Here is a 19,130-nt window from a genome sequence, read left to right on the forward strand (position 1 = left end):
GTGTTGAAGGATGTCTAAGATGAAACCTTTCGCCTAGCAACGTATCCATTTAGTACTTTTGAGAAAACAAAAAGAAACAGAGGCGAGGAGTAGTATTTCATGGAGGGGGTGAGGAGGGAGTACATGGGGCTACAAAGTAGCCATCACGCTCATGCATGTGAAAATCTATATGCTCTACTCGAGCTTCCAAGTTGTGAAGGTGGTCATTTGTTTTGCAATGGTTCCAACGAAAAGAATCCATCTATTCCAATATCTCGTTTTGGTTGTACTCAATGTCATTCATGTAAGAAACAATCTCGTTGCAATCTTCATACTTATGGTCGTGGAGGATGTCAAGATTGAGTTGGATGTCTCAAAGATGCATAGCTAAGTATCCCATAGTTGCAGGAGCATCAATTCTTCCTAGAGAATGAGATGGGGAAGCTCCACCTCGCCCTCTCATGTCATACTAGTTGAAGTCTCTCAAGATGAGCTATTGTGAGGAATGGGGTGACAACATTCCCAAAATTATGACCCCCATGACAGAGCCTCCCATGCTGACGAGGCATTAATCTGGTAAGTGGGGTACTCATCAAACCGGATTGAGGACACCTTGAAGTAAACCTACAATGAAAAGAGCAGATGTTGCAACAACCCCTGCGATGGGAAGATGAAAAACCCAGATATGCTACCACAAGGGGTGACACAACAATTCGCGAGGAGAAGTTCAATCCAATTATCCCCATACCCACACACATCACCAACAACCTCCCCAGCAACCTAAAAAGGGACCTTGGAGACAGAGTCGGAGAGTGAGAGGAGAAAACTTCTACCGAGCCGAAAATCAAAGACTCACAACCCTTTAACCAAGTGAAATTAAAAGAGAGAATGAAAAGACAAACCAAGGTGGGGAAAGCTTCTGAGCGTGAGATGAAGAGACCAAGAAGGTAAACCTAGATCATCATCCCGAGACTTATCAAGATAGACTAGTAAAAACCAAGTCCATGAGACAAAGTCACAACCACTCCACGGACCCCAAAACCCACATATGACCCCTAGATACTCCTCAGAGTTTTCTTTAAGATAGTGATCATAATTCCTAATTCAAAACTGCTGAGATAGATTACCTTGAGTCAGCAGAGCTCAGGGGCATGACTGAAAGTGAATCTCCAACCTTTGATAATGCCAACACCCCCAATTTTCCTCGTAGAAGAGAGTGAGGATCCCACGTTCTCCTTTGAAAGCCACACCCCTCCCACGCTAAAGTGGACATGACTTCCAAAGTGTCGCACCTCCAGAGCCAAAACCCCGACGAGATACTATGGTTGCTATCACCCACTCCTTTAGCTTCCCGCTTACCAACATACAACCCAAATTCCAATTGAACTAAGAACTTCACCAACCTGCTTATCATACCCACAACCTCATCTAGAATGATCACCTCATAGGAGTACAAGGTAACAAACGCTTCACATATGCGCCGTCTGGTGAAGGTGGAAAGCCCCAAGGCCCGACTTGTCATTGTTTGGTCACTCCCATGAGAAGATGTTATGATCACCATTTATGTAAAATTAAAAATCCATTAGTCATTCAAAAACTAACAACCCATTAGCATCAAATAATATATTATTGTAAACTTTCTCTCACAAACAACGGACGCAATATTTTTCAAAAATGCATAACAAAGGAATATCTTTATTATATGAAGTTTTAATCTTTGTTCATCAACATGTCTAATCTCGAGATGTGACTAATCATTTCTTGAGTTTAAATATCACGAGAACATATATATCATACTTAATTCACTATTAGAATTCTAATAATATGAATAATTTAATGTCATATTTAATATTTACATTTATTTTAAAATTTAATAAAATATATATAATTATCAATGTTATTATTAATATTTATTTGTATTATAATTTAGTATTTATTTTTACAAAATGCTATATGCTATATATAATAAAGTTAATTAAAATAAATATCAATAATACACAAGGAAGATCATTTTTAGAAAAATATTATTTTATATATCATTAAATATATATATATATATATATATATATATATTTTGTGAAATATTTTTATATCTATTTATTTATATCTATTTTTAAGGTCACACTTAAGTTAAACACCAAATTAGTGTGTAAGACTTTTTATTTGTGAGAGAATTGTTAAGTCTACAAATACATACATACTCTACTCTCTAATTTTAAACAAGTAACTTTTTAAGAAGAAACACAACATTAAACCCACTCAAACTATATAATTAAAAACACAAAAAACCCACTATATCAGATATTATATATCAGATATTATATGTGTTATTTAGATATTATATATGTTATTTAATAGCATACACTAAATAAAAGTGGCCGACCAATATCAAATATGAAAACCTTCGAGTTCACCTCTATATATAATAATAATAAGGGGTGAGAAGAAATGCATTACATTTATTCCATCCTCCTGGATATAAATATACACTTTTGGAAGGAACGAGGAAAAGCGAATTTGCTCGGGTATTAGACTGTTCTGAGATTCAGGAAAGCAAACATAACTACTTGGACATCATAGCTTAAAACCATGCAACGTTTCGCCTTTACGAAAGAGATTGGGAAGGGAGCTTATGGAACAGTCTGGAAAGCATTTGATCCAGAGACGAAAAAAGATGTGGCCATCAAGATAATAAAACAGAACCACGTGGATATGACAGAGGTTAAATGCTTGCAGGAGTTGGTGCATCCAAACATAATTACCATGTACAAATACATCCGGGAGAACAATACATTGTGTTTGGTACTTGAGTGGATGGAAAGCGACCTATCAAACATTATCAAAAACAGAGGCAGACCATTCTCAGAGGATGAAGTGCGCAATATTTCCTTCCAGCTTTTCAAAGCGCTTACACGCATGCACAAAGAAGGGTACTGTCACCGGGATCTGAAGCCAGAGAATTTGTTAATGAGTGGAGATGTTATTAAAATTGCAGATTTTGGGTTGGCTATAAACGTACAAGAGGAAGCCGGGAGGCCACTTGATTCTTATGTTGTGACGCGTCCATATCGAGCGCCGGAACTCCTGCTTGGATCCACAGATTATGACTTCGCAATTGATATTTGGGCGGTGGGTGCAATCATGGTGCAACTTTTCACTGGCTACCCCTTCTTCAATGGCTGTAACGCGGTCACTCAGCTTTACATGATCTGCTCTGTGATTGGATCTCCGAATAACCACACTTGGCCTCAAGGATTAGAACTTGCTTCCTACTTCAATTACAGATTCCCTAAAAGGTTTATGGGCGTGGATTCTACTAAACGTTTTTCCAATATCTTGGGAAGGGTAAGTGGGGAGGCCATTGACCTAATCAAGCATTTGTTGTCTTGGGATCCCAAGAAGAGACCCAAAGCTATAGAAGCATTGCTGCACCCTTTCTTCTTTCCTTGTTACAACATTAACAGATCAATTCCCCCACCTCCACTGCCCAAAAATCTCTTGTTGTCTCGGTATCCCGCTTCCATCACATATCATTCTAGTGGACCCTGTCAATACAGTGCCATGCAAAAGTCTGGCAATAATATTGTAGGTGGCTTCTCAGATTTAAAAAGAAGCATTGATTCTGTAAATTATAATTGTTTTTCTGTTCGTGAACAAGATACTTCTGTGCGGCAATGTCATCTCGACAAACCATCTCCAGGAAAGGGCACGTCGCAGATTAAACGAATGGTTGGAGCAGGAGAAAAGCAACCAATGACATTTGATTATGACAAGCAAGAAGATGGGAACAACACACCCACAACATCAACGGTGACAATGGGCGATTTTATGTTTGTTTCTGAATATTCAGTTCGGAAACGTAATGGTTATCTGAGGTCATGTCAAATTCCTGTATCTCTTCCATTTGAAAATCTCCCATTATCCTACCCTTTTCCAGGAATGGGGCCGAAGCTATTAAATCCAATCGTACACCGACGAGTGCCAGATGATACGATAAATAATCGAAAGGGATTTGGTGATTAGAGAGTACTCAGTGACGTCCTTGATATAAGAATAAAAATAAAATAGCAGGATCAACGTTTGGAAGACGACTTCTTCAGCTCTGCGGCTAGGGTTTATAATATAAGGTTTTCACAAATTGTTAGGATATTGTCAGTGATATTTTGCATATTATTTTGATATATTGTCAGTGATATTTTGCATATTATTTTGATTTTCATATTTGTGTTGCAAGCTCTTGTCCATTAGATGTAAGTAGTTTTTCAGATTTAACAACTTTATTTCCCAAATTTTTTTTTATTATAAGCTTTCTGAAAAAATTTAACATAGTGTTCTAGCTGGTCGTCGATTGTTGGCAAAGCTCGTCATTGAAATAGGAAAAGTTTTGGGACATGGAATGTTGTCCTTGGGGAGGCGTTTGAACCTTGTACCAATTTGGCGGTTAGTTCATTCATAGAAGAGATATTTGGTGTTACAATGTGTTAATTATTTCCATTTTGTTCTTAGGTACTTCGAAACAGAGGCGTTGAAATGTACATATTACTCTTAATTTTCATGTACTTGATGTACGTAAATTAGCCTTTAATATATGTATTATTAGATTTTTATAAAAAAATTAGGCAAACCTAATGAAAAATTAAAAGATCCGACTCACGCTGAAACTGAAAAACAACAAAAATATAAGCTAAACAAATCTGATTTTGTAATCTTTTGTTATCTTTCATTATGCATCCTTATTTACCCATCTCAATGGATATGGGGTTGGATGATCACAAACTTCCAACCCCAATTTCTTGAACATCTAGATAGAAATCGTTAAATCATACACATTTACAGAAACAGAATCATATTATGCACAACTGGTGTATGTGTAAACACACTCACACACTATTACATTCAGATTACTGATTACTCTTTTAAATAGAGTTTCTCAGATCCAACTTATTCCTAAATTAGATAGGGAGGTTGAGAGAATTTCTCAACCATCACAAACCAACTTCTTAAATATGGAATGTAAGCATTAACTCCAACATCCCCCCTTAATGATTACATTACATGAAAAATAAAAAAATAATCAAGCTTACGAGTAGATGCTCCATCAAGTTGCCTCATAACCCTCGGAAAGGTGTAGTTGGCAAGTTGGATTCCCGAGTTCCCTCAACTCCAGAATCAAGGACCTCCCGAAGTCAATTATTGGACTGCATCCCAATCTATCGCATAACCTCATTAGGAAACCACTTCCATGTCTACCACTAATGAGAGATCCTTCCCTAGATCTACAATTGCCATACTATATGGACAACCATCCATATTGAGCCTTACTGCTACTTGATCTTTAAGTACTACACATAGTTGAACTGCTGGTTATTTTTAAAAGAGTTTAATAGGTTCACTCTCTTCATTGAATTCATCATCGGAATTCAATTGGTATTCATCTGTGGTTATATTTGCTGATTCTTTCCCTTTTAACACATCACTACGACTTCTGCAATTCCACGCTGTATGCCCAATTTTCCTGCAATAGTAGCATTCAAGGTCACCTTTGTTTGCATTTTTCTTTCTCATCCTTGACTTTGTCCATAAGGCATTTTCTACATGAGAGTTCTCTTCGGCATCCTCTCGTTTCAGTCGCTTTTCCTCCCCCAGAAGTGTTGCAATTGTCTCTTGCAATGTTTGTGTAGACATTTGACTCAAAGTGAAAACAACATTACTATAACTTGAAGGAAGACTATTTAATAATACAGCTTTAGCATCTTCATCCTCCACCTTAGTCCCAGCTTCACTTAATTGTCTTAAAAGAGACATTAAATTATTTATATGACTGGACATAGATGTCTCCTCATTCATTTTCAGACTAAAATAAAATACCTTTTCTAAAATGGCGAGAAAAATCCTGTTGAGGAAAAAAATGATCTTACAGGCTTGGGAAAAAACCGTGCATTCCTCACCTCTTTCGATCAGATTCAATTATAACTAGGCATTTGGAATCGGCTGTCAAAAAACAACATTGGCGCATAGCTTCATCAAGGGTTTAAACGAGCAATATTTTGTTGACAGGAAAACTGTCAGGCATGGTGACGATGGTTGGATGCCCGCCCTCGATACCACAGGTTTGATCCCTCTTTCGCTCGCTATTACGCACTGCTAAAAGGTTCCCCGATTACAACATACAATATTATGTCAAGAGACGGATAGTTGAGGGCTTCAAACAAAATCAACTATTGACAGATCGCACGGCTTGTTCTTGCATTCCTCGATGGCAAATCCCAGCCTGAGCAGAATGGTGATGAATGTTACCATTGATCAGCAACCGGCTGCGCTAATAGTTGTCTTGACCTTCTACAAACTGTTCGAGATCAGACGCGTTCTTGTCATCCCCTCTCACCCTAGGGTACAGGCGTTTGATAATCAGTTTCTCTATTTCATAAGGAAGACCAGGTTCAGGTCCATACTAGCTCTGATACCAAGATAGAAATCGTTAAATCATACACAATTACAGAAACACAATCATATTATGCACAACTGGTGTATGTGTAAACACACTCACACACGATTACATTCAGATTACTCTTTTAAATAGAGTTTCCGAGATCCAACTTATTCATAAATTAGATAGAGAGGTTAAGAGAATTTCTCAACCATCACAAACCAACTTCTTAAATATGGAATGTAAGCATTAACTCCAACACATCTCTACTAGAATGATATTTTCCTACAATCTTGAGTTATAAAGAGCATAATTCTTCATATTCTTAAAATATATGTTTATATGGAAGAGTCTGGTCATTTATTTCTCCTCTTGTTTCTTAAGGCTAATTCACCTCATTTTGCACTGACATAAAAAAATATTCTCATCCACATTCAATCCACTTTCAACCTGGTTTCTCGAATTGGTGGCCATGAGATTCTTTTTATTATTTCCTTTCTCTTTTTTCTTCAAGTATATTTTTGGATGTAATTTCCAACACTTCTTCTTTGTATAACCATCAATATTGCAGTAGTTTCTAGGATATTTGCACTAGTGTGCTATGGCTATTGTCTTTTTATATTCCCCCCTTCCAAATTATTCTTCCCCTCCTTAGACATAATTCTATCGACATAATTATATCTATCAAAATGTAGTGAACTACAATTTTGACAACTATATATGTAAGTTGCATATTTGGTATATGTGCTAAATGTATACAACATTCAACCAAACAACTTGACATTTTTCACATAAAAAATTACAAACACATAATGATAACTTTTAAATTATGTTCTTCAGAAAACGAAAGAAAAAGAAGTCACACCAACATATAACAAATTGTAGACATAACTAAACTAGTGAAGTTTTCTTTCAACACTAAAGAATGTTAAGAACCACTAATTTAAATTATGTTACTCTATTCATTTATTGGTTCTTCATATTTCACAAACCAAAAATAAATATAATTTAACTACAAAATCATTTATAGCAACACTAAAATGGACCCGACTATCCTTTTATTGGAGAAACTACCAATGCATCTAGAAACTAGTGATGAACTTGAGGTCCTTTGAAGATTCAAAATCTCATTTTCATAAAATGAGCCTCACTACCCACTGTTGCACCCACTAAACTATTAATACACTAATTACATATCACAAATCAAAGGGCTATGACCAAATTCCAAGTCATGGCATCTAATTGTAGTTGGAAGATCCATGTTTCCTTGCTATTATGCAATTACTTATAGTGAAAGAGGTTTGATGGCTAGAATATGAGATATGTGCAAAGTCATGATAGAATTTATAGTTTTGGTGGAATTTTGGCCAAGATTCCCTCATCTAACGAATGAATAGATAATTCTAGTACTATCACTATCTCATTGATGGATCGCATGAGAGTCGATATGTAGCTTATCACTATAACTTCAAAATTTGACCTGCTGAGTAGCTTGAAGAAATGAGATGCGCAATAGAATCACCGACTTAAAGATATTCTGGCAACCTTCAAATATCTCAAGAGATTATAGCTTCACTCTTTGAAATAATTAAGGAGTCCATGTGCAGAAATTGAAACGAACACGATTACTCTTTGCCTTTACATTAACCATGATCTGATGGCTTTGAAAATGGAAGTTGTAATTTTGCAAGGAAATCACCTTTGATAAAATTGGTGGCCCATTTATCAAGGCATGCATTTACCGTGTATATACTCCCATAAAATTTCCCTTCAATTATAAAATTGTTCACTACATTTATTGTTGACAAGAGCACTAAATTGTTTCTCCTCCTAGGGCTAACTTCATGGAAATTTGTGTGATAATTGAATTTGCTTGAAAGTCATACATCTAGCTTGTGCTACACACTATAAAAAACACTCAGTAGCCATGCCCTTACAACATAAGAAAATAAAACTCATAATAAAAAGATGCACTTACAAAACCTATGATACAGTGAATAAATTTCACATTTTCCTATTCCTTGCCTCTCCCGCAAGGGAGTTATTCCTAGAGCTAGGCTCTACTACTAAAAAATATTTTTTAATTACACACCATAAAATATTGGCTGAGATACAATTACTTCTAATCTTGGACATGGAAGTTGAGAGAATATCTCAAGAACCTCCAACAAACTCAACCAAACTAAATCTAACAAATATACCAATGTAAGCATTAATCCTAAAAATGATCGTTATTAAAAATGAAAATGTAAATCCTAAGATTCTTAAAAATTTGTGACTTTTCCCTGAAGTTGTTTATCCATCAAAAATATTCCAAACGAATTATTTTGAATGGCTGTTTTTAAAGAGAGTTATAATTGATGGTGTATAGCTTATGCTACGTCACTATGTATATAAATATAAATATTAATGACGCAAGAAAACTTGCGATTACCCACACTGTGCATATGAAATACAAAATCTGTTTTGCCCCAGAAATCTCATACTCTCTCACGAGTCAAATATTCATTACTTAATGGTTTAAGGCCCCCTTTATTAAATCTCTGTGGAAACGATTTTTAATTAACCATAGTATGTCCCTTCACTCAATCCTTTCTATCAGGGCTCTATACATCCACCTTCATTATACTTTGATTAATCCTTAATACCTGCACATATATAACCAACCCCACTCTTATAACTTTGGTTATTTATGGACTTACCACATAAAACCTTCTATTGCATTATTTCTATTATAAACCTTTTATAATTGAAATCTTTCATAAAGCATACGTAACTTACCTTTTCGTATTTCTTCAAGATTTGCACATTTACCAATGCTCCCTTTATTGCAATCACAGGATTTCAAAGACTTCTCCTAAGACTCCTTTCACGTCCGATATGCGATGAACTACAACCGCACTTCAAATAACATAAACCGCATCCATTTCCTTCTCGGGTGTTATAGACATATTTGGGCATTGCAACCCCAATCTTATATGTTGATAAACCAAGGGCTCTTTAACCCCTAAAAGTGTTGTTTCATGCCCTAAATAATGATGGTCAACTAATTACATCATTCCCCAGAAGTTCCACCCGAAAAACCACTCAGAACTGGCCAAAACTGGACCATACTCACTGCCCCACTGTCAAGATGCGATGCATACTAACTCCTACACTATCCAAGTGTGATTCATACTAAAGAGGCCTTCTGTGGGGTGCGATGAGTGAGAATGGACAAATGTCTGAGACAGTTTGCTAGGTGGACACTCATGGAATCTTCTAGAAACTTCTCCTATGACACTTGCCTCTCTGAAATTGCCCAGGGATGAGTAAGAGATCCAAGAAATCTCCAAGTGGAACCAAGAACTACAAGTGGAATGACACTAATTAAAAACCCAGAGATGACTCACACCCTTGCAGACATCTATAAATGGATCCCTCATCTGAGAGATCTAGAGGTTGGAATTTTGTAATTTGTAAAGAAGTGTTGATAGTTTGTCTTTGAGAGGGAACATTTCATTGTTGGGTGATCTTGCTTGTCATGAGGTGAAGAGGGCTTTGATGCTAGGAGGATGATGTTGGATCGAACAGCTGGGTTGTAATCCTCTCTTCTATTATTAATAAAGTGCTTTGGGTTTTCCTCCATACAATCGTGTATTTATGAATTTTGTTATTTGTAAATGCCATTGTATGCTCATTGTATTTCTGATTCTGCAATGCTTATGATATCATAGATCGAGATGCTTTGATGGTTTTATGTTACTTTGTTTCTACATGTATTCTCTAAGCCGGACAAGTAGGAGAAGAGTTGCAAACTCCATTAAGGAGGAGAGAAATAAAGCAAGGATTCAAGCGGGAGATCGAGGTTGGTCCCTTTGCTTCTCTCTTATCTATCATACATAGAGGAAATCGTAAATTGCTTTGATTGTTTGTTTCTAGGATAGTTTCCAATCCTAGTGGGACTACCAGATCGAAAAGACACTAGTTTTGATGTGACAACCATCTTGATCCAACAAATATCTGAGACACAGACAAATGATGAATTATGATCCAAATTTGAGCAAAAACAGGCAAAATTTCATGATACTATATAAAGGTGCCCTTCTGCACCCATTTCACCCTGCCTTTGAGCAAGGTGGGATGCATATTGACTGGCCAGTTGGCAGCTCAGTATGAATCGCACCTTTCGATACTAGCAAGATGCGATGATTGGGGAATGAAATCTTCAAACCCCAAGGGCCTAGAAATGTGAAAAAACATGCTCAGAATCAAAGAAGGATGTAATGAAAATGAAGAGCTCAAGGTTAGCTCTTACCTGGTCCTAACGGCAAAGAGAATAATCCATCGAATCTCCCGAAAATGACTGGTGAAATTTAAGGGGGAAAACCACTCCAGAGCTCCAAATCCCAAATTTCAAATAAAATGATGAAAATGAAAGGTAAAACTACTTTTATGATTATTAGTCACGTACTTACAGCAAAATGTTAGTTTTAACTCATTTTTCGTACACATGCACACATATCTATATATACATATTTCTAATCAGTTTGATGGAGTGATTGAGCAGGTTGAATGACCAATGAAAGAATAAAAGGTGATAAACAGCAAATTAAACATTTTGACCACAAAATGAGCAATTTTATCGCATGGTTCAAGCTCGTTAAAAAATAAACCTACCACTGAGCATATGTTCCCCCACAGTTAAATCTCGTTAAAAAATAAACCCACCTTTGGTAAATAACCTTTGTGATCACCATAATGTCAACCTTTTGAGCCTTGGTTATGTTCCTGCCATCACCTCCATTCTTTTGGCCGATTATATGCTTCCACTTGATTGTTTACCCTTTTGAGGAACAGCTACGATGAGTGGTCCTGTTAGCCACCCTCTTCACATCACCATGTTTTGAGAAGTTCCAAGCTCACCCGGAACCAATTGCTATCCTGAACACCACTCGTTCCTCAAAAAACGTGTCCACTTTAAACTCTTTTCAAACTCGTTAAATATGAAAATATTGTCGAGCAATTGGCCTCTCCATCTCACTAAAGTGATTGGAAGTACCATCCCTCCTGCATATTTTAATCTTTTTGGACCTGAGGGATTATCCCACAAAAAGTTCGAGTGCTTGTTTTTTCGGCTCACTAAAGTGATCGAAGAATCATCCCTTATGTATTATTTTATACTTTTTCAGACTTAAGGGATTATGCTACGAAAAAGGACTGTTGGAGTTTCATTTTCATCCCTTTTCAAACTCTCTAAACATGAAAAGGACCGAGTTATCCTTGTCGTTAAACTCGTTAAAACAATAGCAACAAACTTGTCCACTGAGACAAGAACGAGTTTCACTGTCACTAGGCTTGCTAAAACGTAGCGACAGGTTTGTCCAAAGGAAAAATCATAGAACAAGCATATGTTAACCTCCTCAAGCTTGACAAAAATAAAGAGGTACTAGTCAACAATGACTAGGGAAAAAAGGGAAGAAAACTTAAAGAATTTTATTGGGAGTAGGTCGCTCTTGAACATGACTCTTTCACTCCATCACCATGATCGAATCGAGTTGGGTTATTCCGTTCACCTGTCATATCACCGTTGGTCCACCGTACCATCCATCTTTTGGGGTTAACTCTACCAATCCATCTCAGTATCGTCGATATGTTCAAGAGAATTCATTCAGAGAATTCACCAACCAGATTACCAACTGTACCACTGCATCCAGTAGTTGCTATTGGACCATTCAATAAATGGGGCATAGATTTCATGACATGTAACCCCATCTCGGCTGTGGAGCATGGGTATATTATATTTGTTGTCAACTATTTTACAAAATGGGTCGAGGCAATGCCTACATTAAACAACAACGGAAAAATGGTTGCTCTTTTCCTTTTTAATCATGTAGTCTCTGGATTTGGTGTTCCACAGGCTATAGTCACAGATCATGGATCGCACTTTTGCAATCACATGATGGTTGAATTAACTGCCAAATTAGGATTGTCGCAAGATAGTTCTACTCCATATTATCCGCAGGCTAACGGACAAGTTGAGGCAATCAACAAAGTCCTTAAGAGCATGCTACAGAGAATGATTGGAGTCCACAAACGAAATTGGAATTTAATCGTGTACTTAGCTCTGTGGGCATATAGGACTTCAGTGAGAAATGTAACCGGATTTATGCCTATCCAGTTGGTGTATGGTCTGGAAGCTGTCTTACCAATTTAGTGCGAAATTTTGTCCCTCAAGCTCGCCATTAATCTGCTTCCTGAAACTTCGGAGGAAGAGGCTCGTTTCTTGGAACTAATCCACTTGGATGAAACCTGTCGTGACGCCGCACTGGGTAACGAAGCTCATAAGAAATGTGTCAAGGTACAATTTGACAAAAATTTCAAGCCTCGTGTCTTCTCGGAAGGTGACCTGGTCTTGCTTTACGATTAGGACTCTGATAAATTGGGAGCAGGTAAGTTCGAACCATTATGGATGGGCCCCTACATTGTCAAACAAGTATTGACAAAAGGAGCTTACAAGCTGGTCGATTATTATGGGATTCCATTATTGCAACCCCAAAACGGGTTGTAACGTAAATGTTACTATGCTTGATTAAGTGTAGTGATCTCTTTGTTTTGTTACATTTTTGTCTTCCTTTAGAGTTGTCATTTTGGTTAGGTAATCCACTTCGCTTTTGTTGTAGATGGCAAACATTTTGTAACCATTTGTTGGGTATCTCGATGGAGCTAGTCGTAGTACATGGAACCTATCTTCTGCGGCCTGGGTCATTTTTGCTCCGAGCGGCGAGTTAGTGAGCTTCATGGGGATATGTATTGGTCGATCAATCAACAACGTCGCTGAGTATAGTGTGTTGATTGAACTTCTCTCTGATACCATTTCACATGAAATATGACGAATTGTTGTCAAGCTAGACTCACAACTCGTCATCCTATAGCTTACTGGCATTTATTCCATTCGGAACCCAGCTATTTATCGTATGTTCCTAAGAGTTAGTATTTTGGAAAGACAGTTTGATTCCATTCAATATCAACACATATCCAGAAACTTAAACACATTAACTAATTCATTAGCAAACTATGTGTTGGATAGACATTTGCAACATTTGTAAAGAAAGCATTTCACATTAACATTTGCATCTGGATCGCATAACTTAACCAAAATAAAACTCCAAAAATCAAAAATATATAACTGTTTATAGTTCTTACAAAATGTTTCGTGTCCAAGACAAAATCAATCATGTGACCAAAAAAATAAAAAATGAATGCAGAAAAGTGTCCTAAACTAATGATGTTGGTGATAACATGTCACCGCCTATGCGATCATACGGAAGAGCCTAGTCCATCGAATCGGCACGCCAGTAGTATGGCATTGTAACCTTAGAGGTAACTCGTTAGTCCTCACATCGTGAATACCAAGAGTGAGACCCTCGATCTGATCCTGCATCACTGCTAGGGTCTTCGCTACATCAAGATCGCAAAGGATAGCCCTCCCTACAGCCTCTCCTACTGGAACATCAGCTCCCGCCCTTGGGCGTGCCGCTGGTCGCACTGGCCCAATATCTGAACAAGTATGTGAGTTTGATTAGTCCTGATAACTTTTAAGAACAAAAAAACATTATAAAACGGATAAACAAATATATGGTAAAATCATGTTACCCATAGCACTCCATTGCTCGCCAGCTGGTAACACCAAATCCGTGTCACCTCAGAAATCCATCCCAATGTATGGATACTTTGCAAAGACCATCTCTTGACGGTCGAACAACTCAAAGAAGGCATCAGAGAAGGAAATCTGTGATTGACCAGCATGTCTGGCCATAAGAACAACCCACCTCTACATCTGTTGTTCCTCAGTACTGGCAATCCTAGTGAAATATACTTAGGCTGCATCAGTGGAATCCTCTCCAAGGCAAAAGCTATCAAGATGGAACCGTAGCCAAAATTCTTGGATCTTCCATTCTTTACCTTGGAGAGCTATTCTTTTATGACCGAAAGTACCACCTCACACCAGTTGAACACCTTTGGTTCCAAGAATTCTAGGGTGTACTGCATGTAAGATCTGTTTGCCAAATGAAGAGCCGCGCTACCCGCCAATCTAGCAAAGGTAAATAAAATGGTCCTCAAGGATCGATCAGTGGCATCCTAGATATTGATCTTACCATCTCTGTTGGGCTAAGATCCATCTCTATAGAACTGACGATGTAATGTCTCACAGATTCGCCTCCGCGAGCTTATCCTGATAGTGAAAGAGGGGCGCCACGCCTCGATAACCCTATCAAAAAGTAGATATCTTCGACTGTCAATGGAATAGATTTTCCTCTGAAATGGAATACCTGGTTGATCAGATCCCAAGCATTGAGAAAATACTACAACAAACTAATTTGCTGCCTCATGCTAGATATACAGAAGAATTTGAGCAAGCCACAGTTTCGTAATGCAATAACTATGCCCTGATCGTGTAAGGAAATCATGTCCTCTTCTTCATGTTCATGTTCACGCCATGTGATGACCATCTTGATCGAACAAATATCTGAGACATAGACAAAAGATGAATTAGGATCCAAATTTGAGCAAAAGCAGGCAAAATTTCATGAGAAAATCATTGTATAAAGATGCCCTTCTGCGCCCATCGCACCCTGCTTTTGAGCAAGGTGGGATGGATATTGACTGGTCAGTTGGCAGCTCAGTATGAATCACACCTTTCAATACTAGCAAGGTGCAATGATTGGGGAACAAAATCTTCAAACCCCAAGGGCCCAGAAATGTGAAAAAGCATGCTCAGAATAAAAGAAGGATGGAATGAAAATGAAGAGCTCAGGGTTAGCTCTTACCTGGTCCTGACGGCGCAGAGAATAATCCACTGGATCTCCCAAAAATAACCTATATAATTTGAGGGGGAAAACCACTCCAGAGATCCAAATCCAAAATTTGAAATAAAATGATGAAAATTAAAGGTAAAACTACTTTTGTGATTACTATTCACGTACTTCAAGAAAAATGTTAGTTTTAACTCATTTTTCATACATATATATGTATTTCTAATCAGTTTGATGGAGTGATTGAGTAGGTTGAATGACCGATGAAAGAATATGAGATGATAAACATCGAATTAAACATTTTGACCACAAATTGAGCAATGTTATCGCATGGTTCAAGCTCGTTAAAAAATAAACCTACCACTGAGCATATGTTCCCCCAGAGTTCAAGCTCATTAAAAAATAAACCCACCTTTGGTAAATAACCTTTGTGATCACCATAATGTCAGCCTTTTGAGCCTTGGTTGCATTCCTGCCATCACCTCCATTCTTTTGGCCGATTATACACTTCCACTTTATTGTTTACCCTTTTGAGGAACAGCTACGACGAGTGGTCCTGTTAGCCACCCTCTTCACATCACCATGTTTTGAGAAGTTCCAAGCTCACCCAGAACTAGTTTCTACCATAAACACCACTCATTCCTCAAAAAATGAGTCCACTTTAAACTCTTTTCAGACTCGTTAAATATGAAAAGATTGTCAAGCAATTGGCCTCTCCAGCTCATTAAAGTGATTGTAAGTGCCATCCCTCCTGCATATTTTAATCTTTTTGGACCTAAGGGATTATCCCACAAAAAGTTTGGGTGCTTGTTTTTTCGGCTCACTAAAGTGATCGAAGAATCATCCCTTACGTATTATTTTATACTTTTTCGGACTTAAGGGATTATTCTACGAAAAAAGATTGATGGAGTTTCCTTTTTGTCCCTTTTCAAACTATCTAAACATGAAAAGGACTGAGTTATCCTTGTCGTTAAACTCGTTAAAACAATAGCGACAAACTTGTCCACCAAGACAAGAATGAGTTTCGATGTCTCTAGGCTCGCTAAAACATAGCGACAAGTTTGCTTGAAGGGGAAAATTATAGAAAAATCATATGTTATCCTCCTCAAGCTTGACAAAAATAAAAAGGTACTGGTCAGTAATGACTAGGGAAAAAAGGGGAGAAAACTTAAAGAATTTTATTGGTAGTAGGTCGCTCTTGAACATGACACTTTCACTCCATCACCATGATTAAGTCGGGTTGGGTTATTTCGTTCACCGGTCATATCACCATTGGTCCACTGTACTAGCCATATTTTGGGGTTAACGCTACCAATCCATCTCAGTGTCACTGATATGTTCAAGAGAAGTCATTCAAAGAATTCACCATCCAGTTAATGCCTCGTCCACTGCAATACCTTCACCCTCCATTTTTCATGACCACCATTCCTGAACCTTGTATCATCAGATCGTTTTCACCTCCAGAAAATCATTTGCTTCGTTTTGTGTCGTCGATGTGGGATACATTAAGGCCCTTCTACGATAGGTCACTTCTTGTCGACATCAATGCATTATCCAAGAATTTTACTTAGAAACAACCCTTTCAGTACTTTGAAGCTTGCATGCCTCAATGGCAAGTTTCTCACTTCCGACGATAGGTTTACATCAATAGCCTTCCACCGAGAGATTTTGCGTGGTGTTCAACATTGAATCATATATTCAAAACACATAAATTGTATTGTAGTACCTTGAGCATCATTATCATTATTGGTGATTCCTCTCATGCCTATTAATGGCTTACATTATTGGCTGGTAATCAGGCGATGTCTTTCCATGTTCAACTTCAAGACATATTTTCACATGGATTGACTTGTACATCGGGTGAAGATTGAATGAGTTTGAAGACTCTGGATCTAGTTTCATCCATTTGGGATGCGATATATTCAGGAATACAAAAACATCAAATGTACACAGAAGCTGCACAGATGATCGTCCAAGCTGCAATTCCATACGATTATCTGTTCTATGTACATGAAAATGAATTTATAAAGTTGAGCATGGGAATTCCCACCCTAGCTAGATGATGGAAAATTATATTGAGAAGATGTATTGTATGGTATCTTATATAGTTCACCTTCTAGTTCGAATACCTCGGATCCTCATGATAAAGCATTTCACCTGACATCTAAAGATTTACGATTTCATGCTTCAGGGGGCAACTGTTATAGACATATCTGGGCACTGAAACCCCAATATTATATGTCAATAAACCAATGGGCTCTTTAACCCCTAAAAGTGTGGTTTCATGCCCTAAAGAATCGTGGTCTACTACTTACATCATTCCCCAGAAGTTCCACCAGAAAAACCACTTAGAACTGGCCAAAATTGGACCATACTAACTGCTCCACTGTCAAGGTTCAATGCATACTAACTCCTACACTAGCCAGGTGTGATGCGTACTGAAGAGGCCTTTTGTGGGGTGCGATGAGCGAGAGTGGACAAATGTCTAAGATAGTTTGCTAGGTGGACACTCATGGAATCTTCTAGAAACTTCTCCTATGACACTTGCCTCTCTGAATTCACCTAGGGATGAGTAAGAGATCCAAGAAATCTCCAAGTGTAACCAAAAACCCCAAGAGGAATGACACTAATCAAAAACCTAGAGTGGACACACACCCTTGCAGACATCTATAAATGGATCCTGCATCTGAGAGATCTAGAGGCTGGAATTTTGTACTTTGTAAGGAAGTGCTGATAGTTTGTCTTTGAGAGGGAACATTGTATTGTTGGGTGATCTTGCTTTTCATGAGTTGAAGATGGCTTTGATGCTGGGAGGATGATGCTGGATCAGACAGTTGGGCTGTAATCCTCTCTTCTATTATTAATAAATCTCTTTGAGTTTTCCTCCATACGATCGTGTATTTGTGAATGTTGTTATTTGTAAATGCCATTGTATGCTCATTGTATTTATGATTCTGCAATGTTTATGATATCATAGATCGAGATGCTTTGATGGTGTTGTGTTACTTCATTTCTACAGGTATTCTCTAAGCGGGACAAGTACGAGAAGAGTTGCAAACTCCATCAAGGAGGAGAGAAATCAAGTAAGGAGTCAAGTGGAAGATCTAGGTTGGTCCCTTTGCTTCTCTCTTATCTATCATACTTAGAGGAAATCACAAATTTCTTTGATTTTTTGTTTCTAGGATAGCTGAAAATCCTAGTGGGACTAGCAGATCAAAAAGACACTGGTTTTCCTGCAAACATCGGGTCTGCTCTCATCGCACATTGCAATCGCAAATCACAATTGATAAGGGCCATAGTACATATACTATGGGATATTGCGATGCGATCTAATTTCCGGTCACATCGGACATCGCACTTCATACATCGCACTTTCTTGTGGCCCAAGGTTAATTTATTCACCATTGGAATATTGCAATGCAGGGTTTAACAATGATCCTCTACCATTGATCAGAACACTTGATCCAACGGTCATTTATGTTATCGCATATCTCAGTCACAAATCACTTAAGGCCAGTTCATTCACTCCTGAAATATGTTGCAATGTGATTCCAATTGTTTCATTCTCTGTGACCTAATCTCGTCCATTGATCGTATAGATCCAATAACTCCTGTGCATCAATACTTTACTCCTTCGTCTATCTATTTACTTGGTTTTTACACCACTTCCTCAATGTTTTTTGTGGTTTTGGATTATTTCAAGGTTTCTCATTCTTCTGCTATTATATTGTGTGATTCCCTCCTGAGATTAACTTCGCATATTCTTAACACAATCGCACCTGAATCTCAACTGTGATCCTTCGAATGGATTCAAGCAAGCCATTCTGATCTTCTGTATCATTCTTCTTCTCTTTGTTTTGCCTTCGGATTCTTCCTATATACATATACTATGCAAAACTCTGATTCACACATAACTTATCATTCAATAC

General features: G+C 37.7%; 1 protein-coding gene across 1 annotated transcript; it reads left to right on the plus strand.

The window, feature by feature from the left end:
- The first annotated feature begins 2,568 nt into the window (after window positions 1-2,568).
- Window positions 2,569-4,002, plus strand: LOC149138776 (cyclin-dependent kinase F-4-like). The gene has a single exon (XM_089450489.1). It carries the CDS (start codon window positions 2,569-2,571, stop codon window positions 4,000-4,002), a length of 1,434 nt encoding a protein of 477 aa, XP_089306615.1.
- Window positions 4,003-19,130: the final 15,128 nt, after the last annotated feature.

The sequence above is a fragment of the Pinus tabuliformis genome, chromosome X (assembly GCF_031772625.1).
Source record: "Pinus tabuliformis cultivar Carrire ecotype Pingquan chromosome X, CPIR1, whole genome shotgun sequence".
NCBI classification, from domain to species: Eukaryota; Viridiplantae; Streptophyta; class Pinopsida; order Pinales; family Pinaceae; genus Pinus; species Pinus tabuliformis.

Excerpts from the sequence above, each read along its gene's own strand:
- LOC149138776 (XM_089450489.1), top strand. The coding sequence starts at position 2,569 with ATGCAACGTTTCGCCTTTACGAAAGAGATTGGGAAGGGAGCTTATGGA.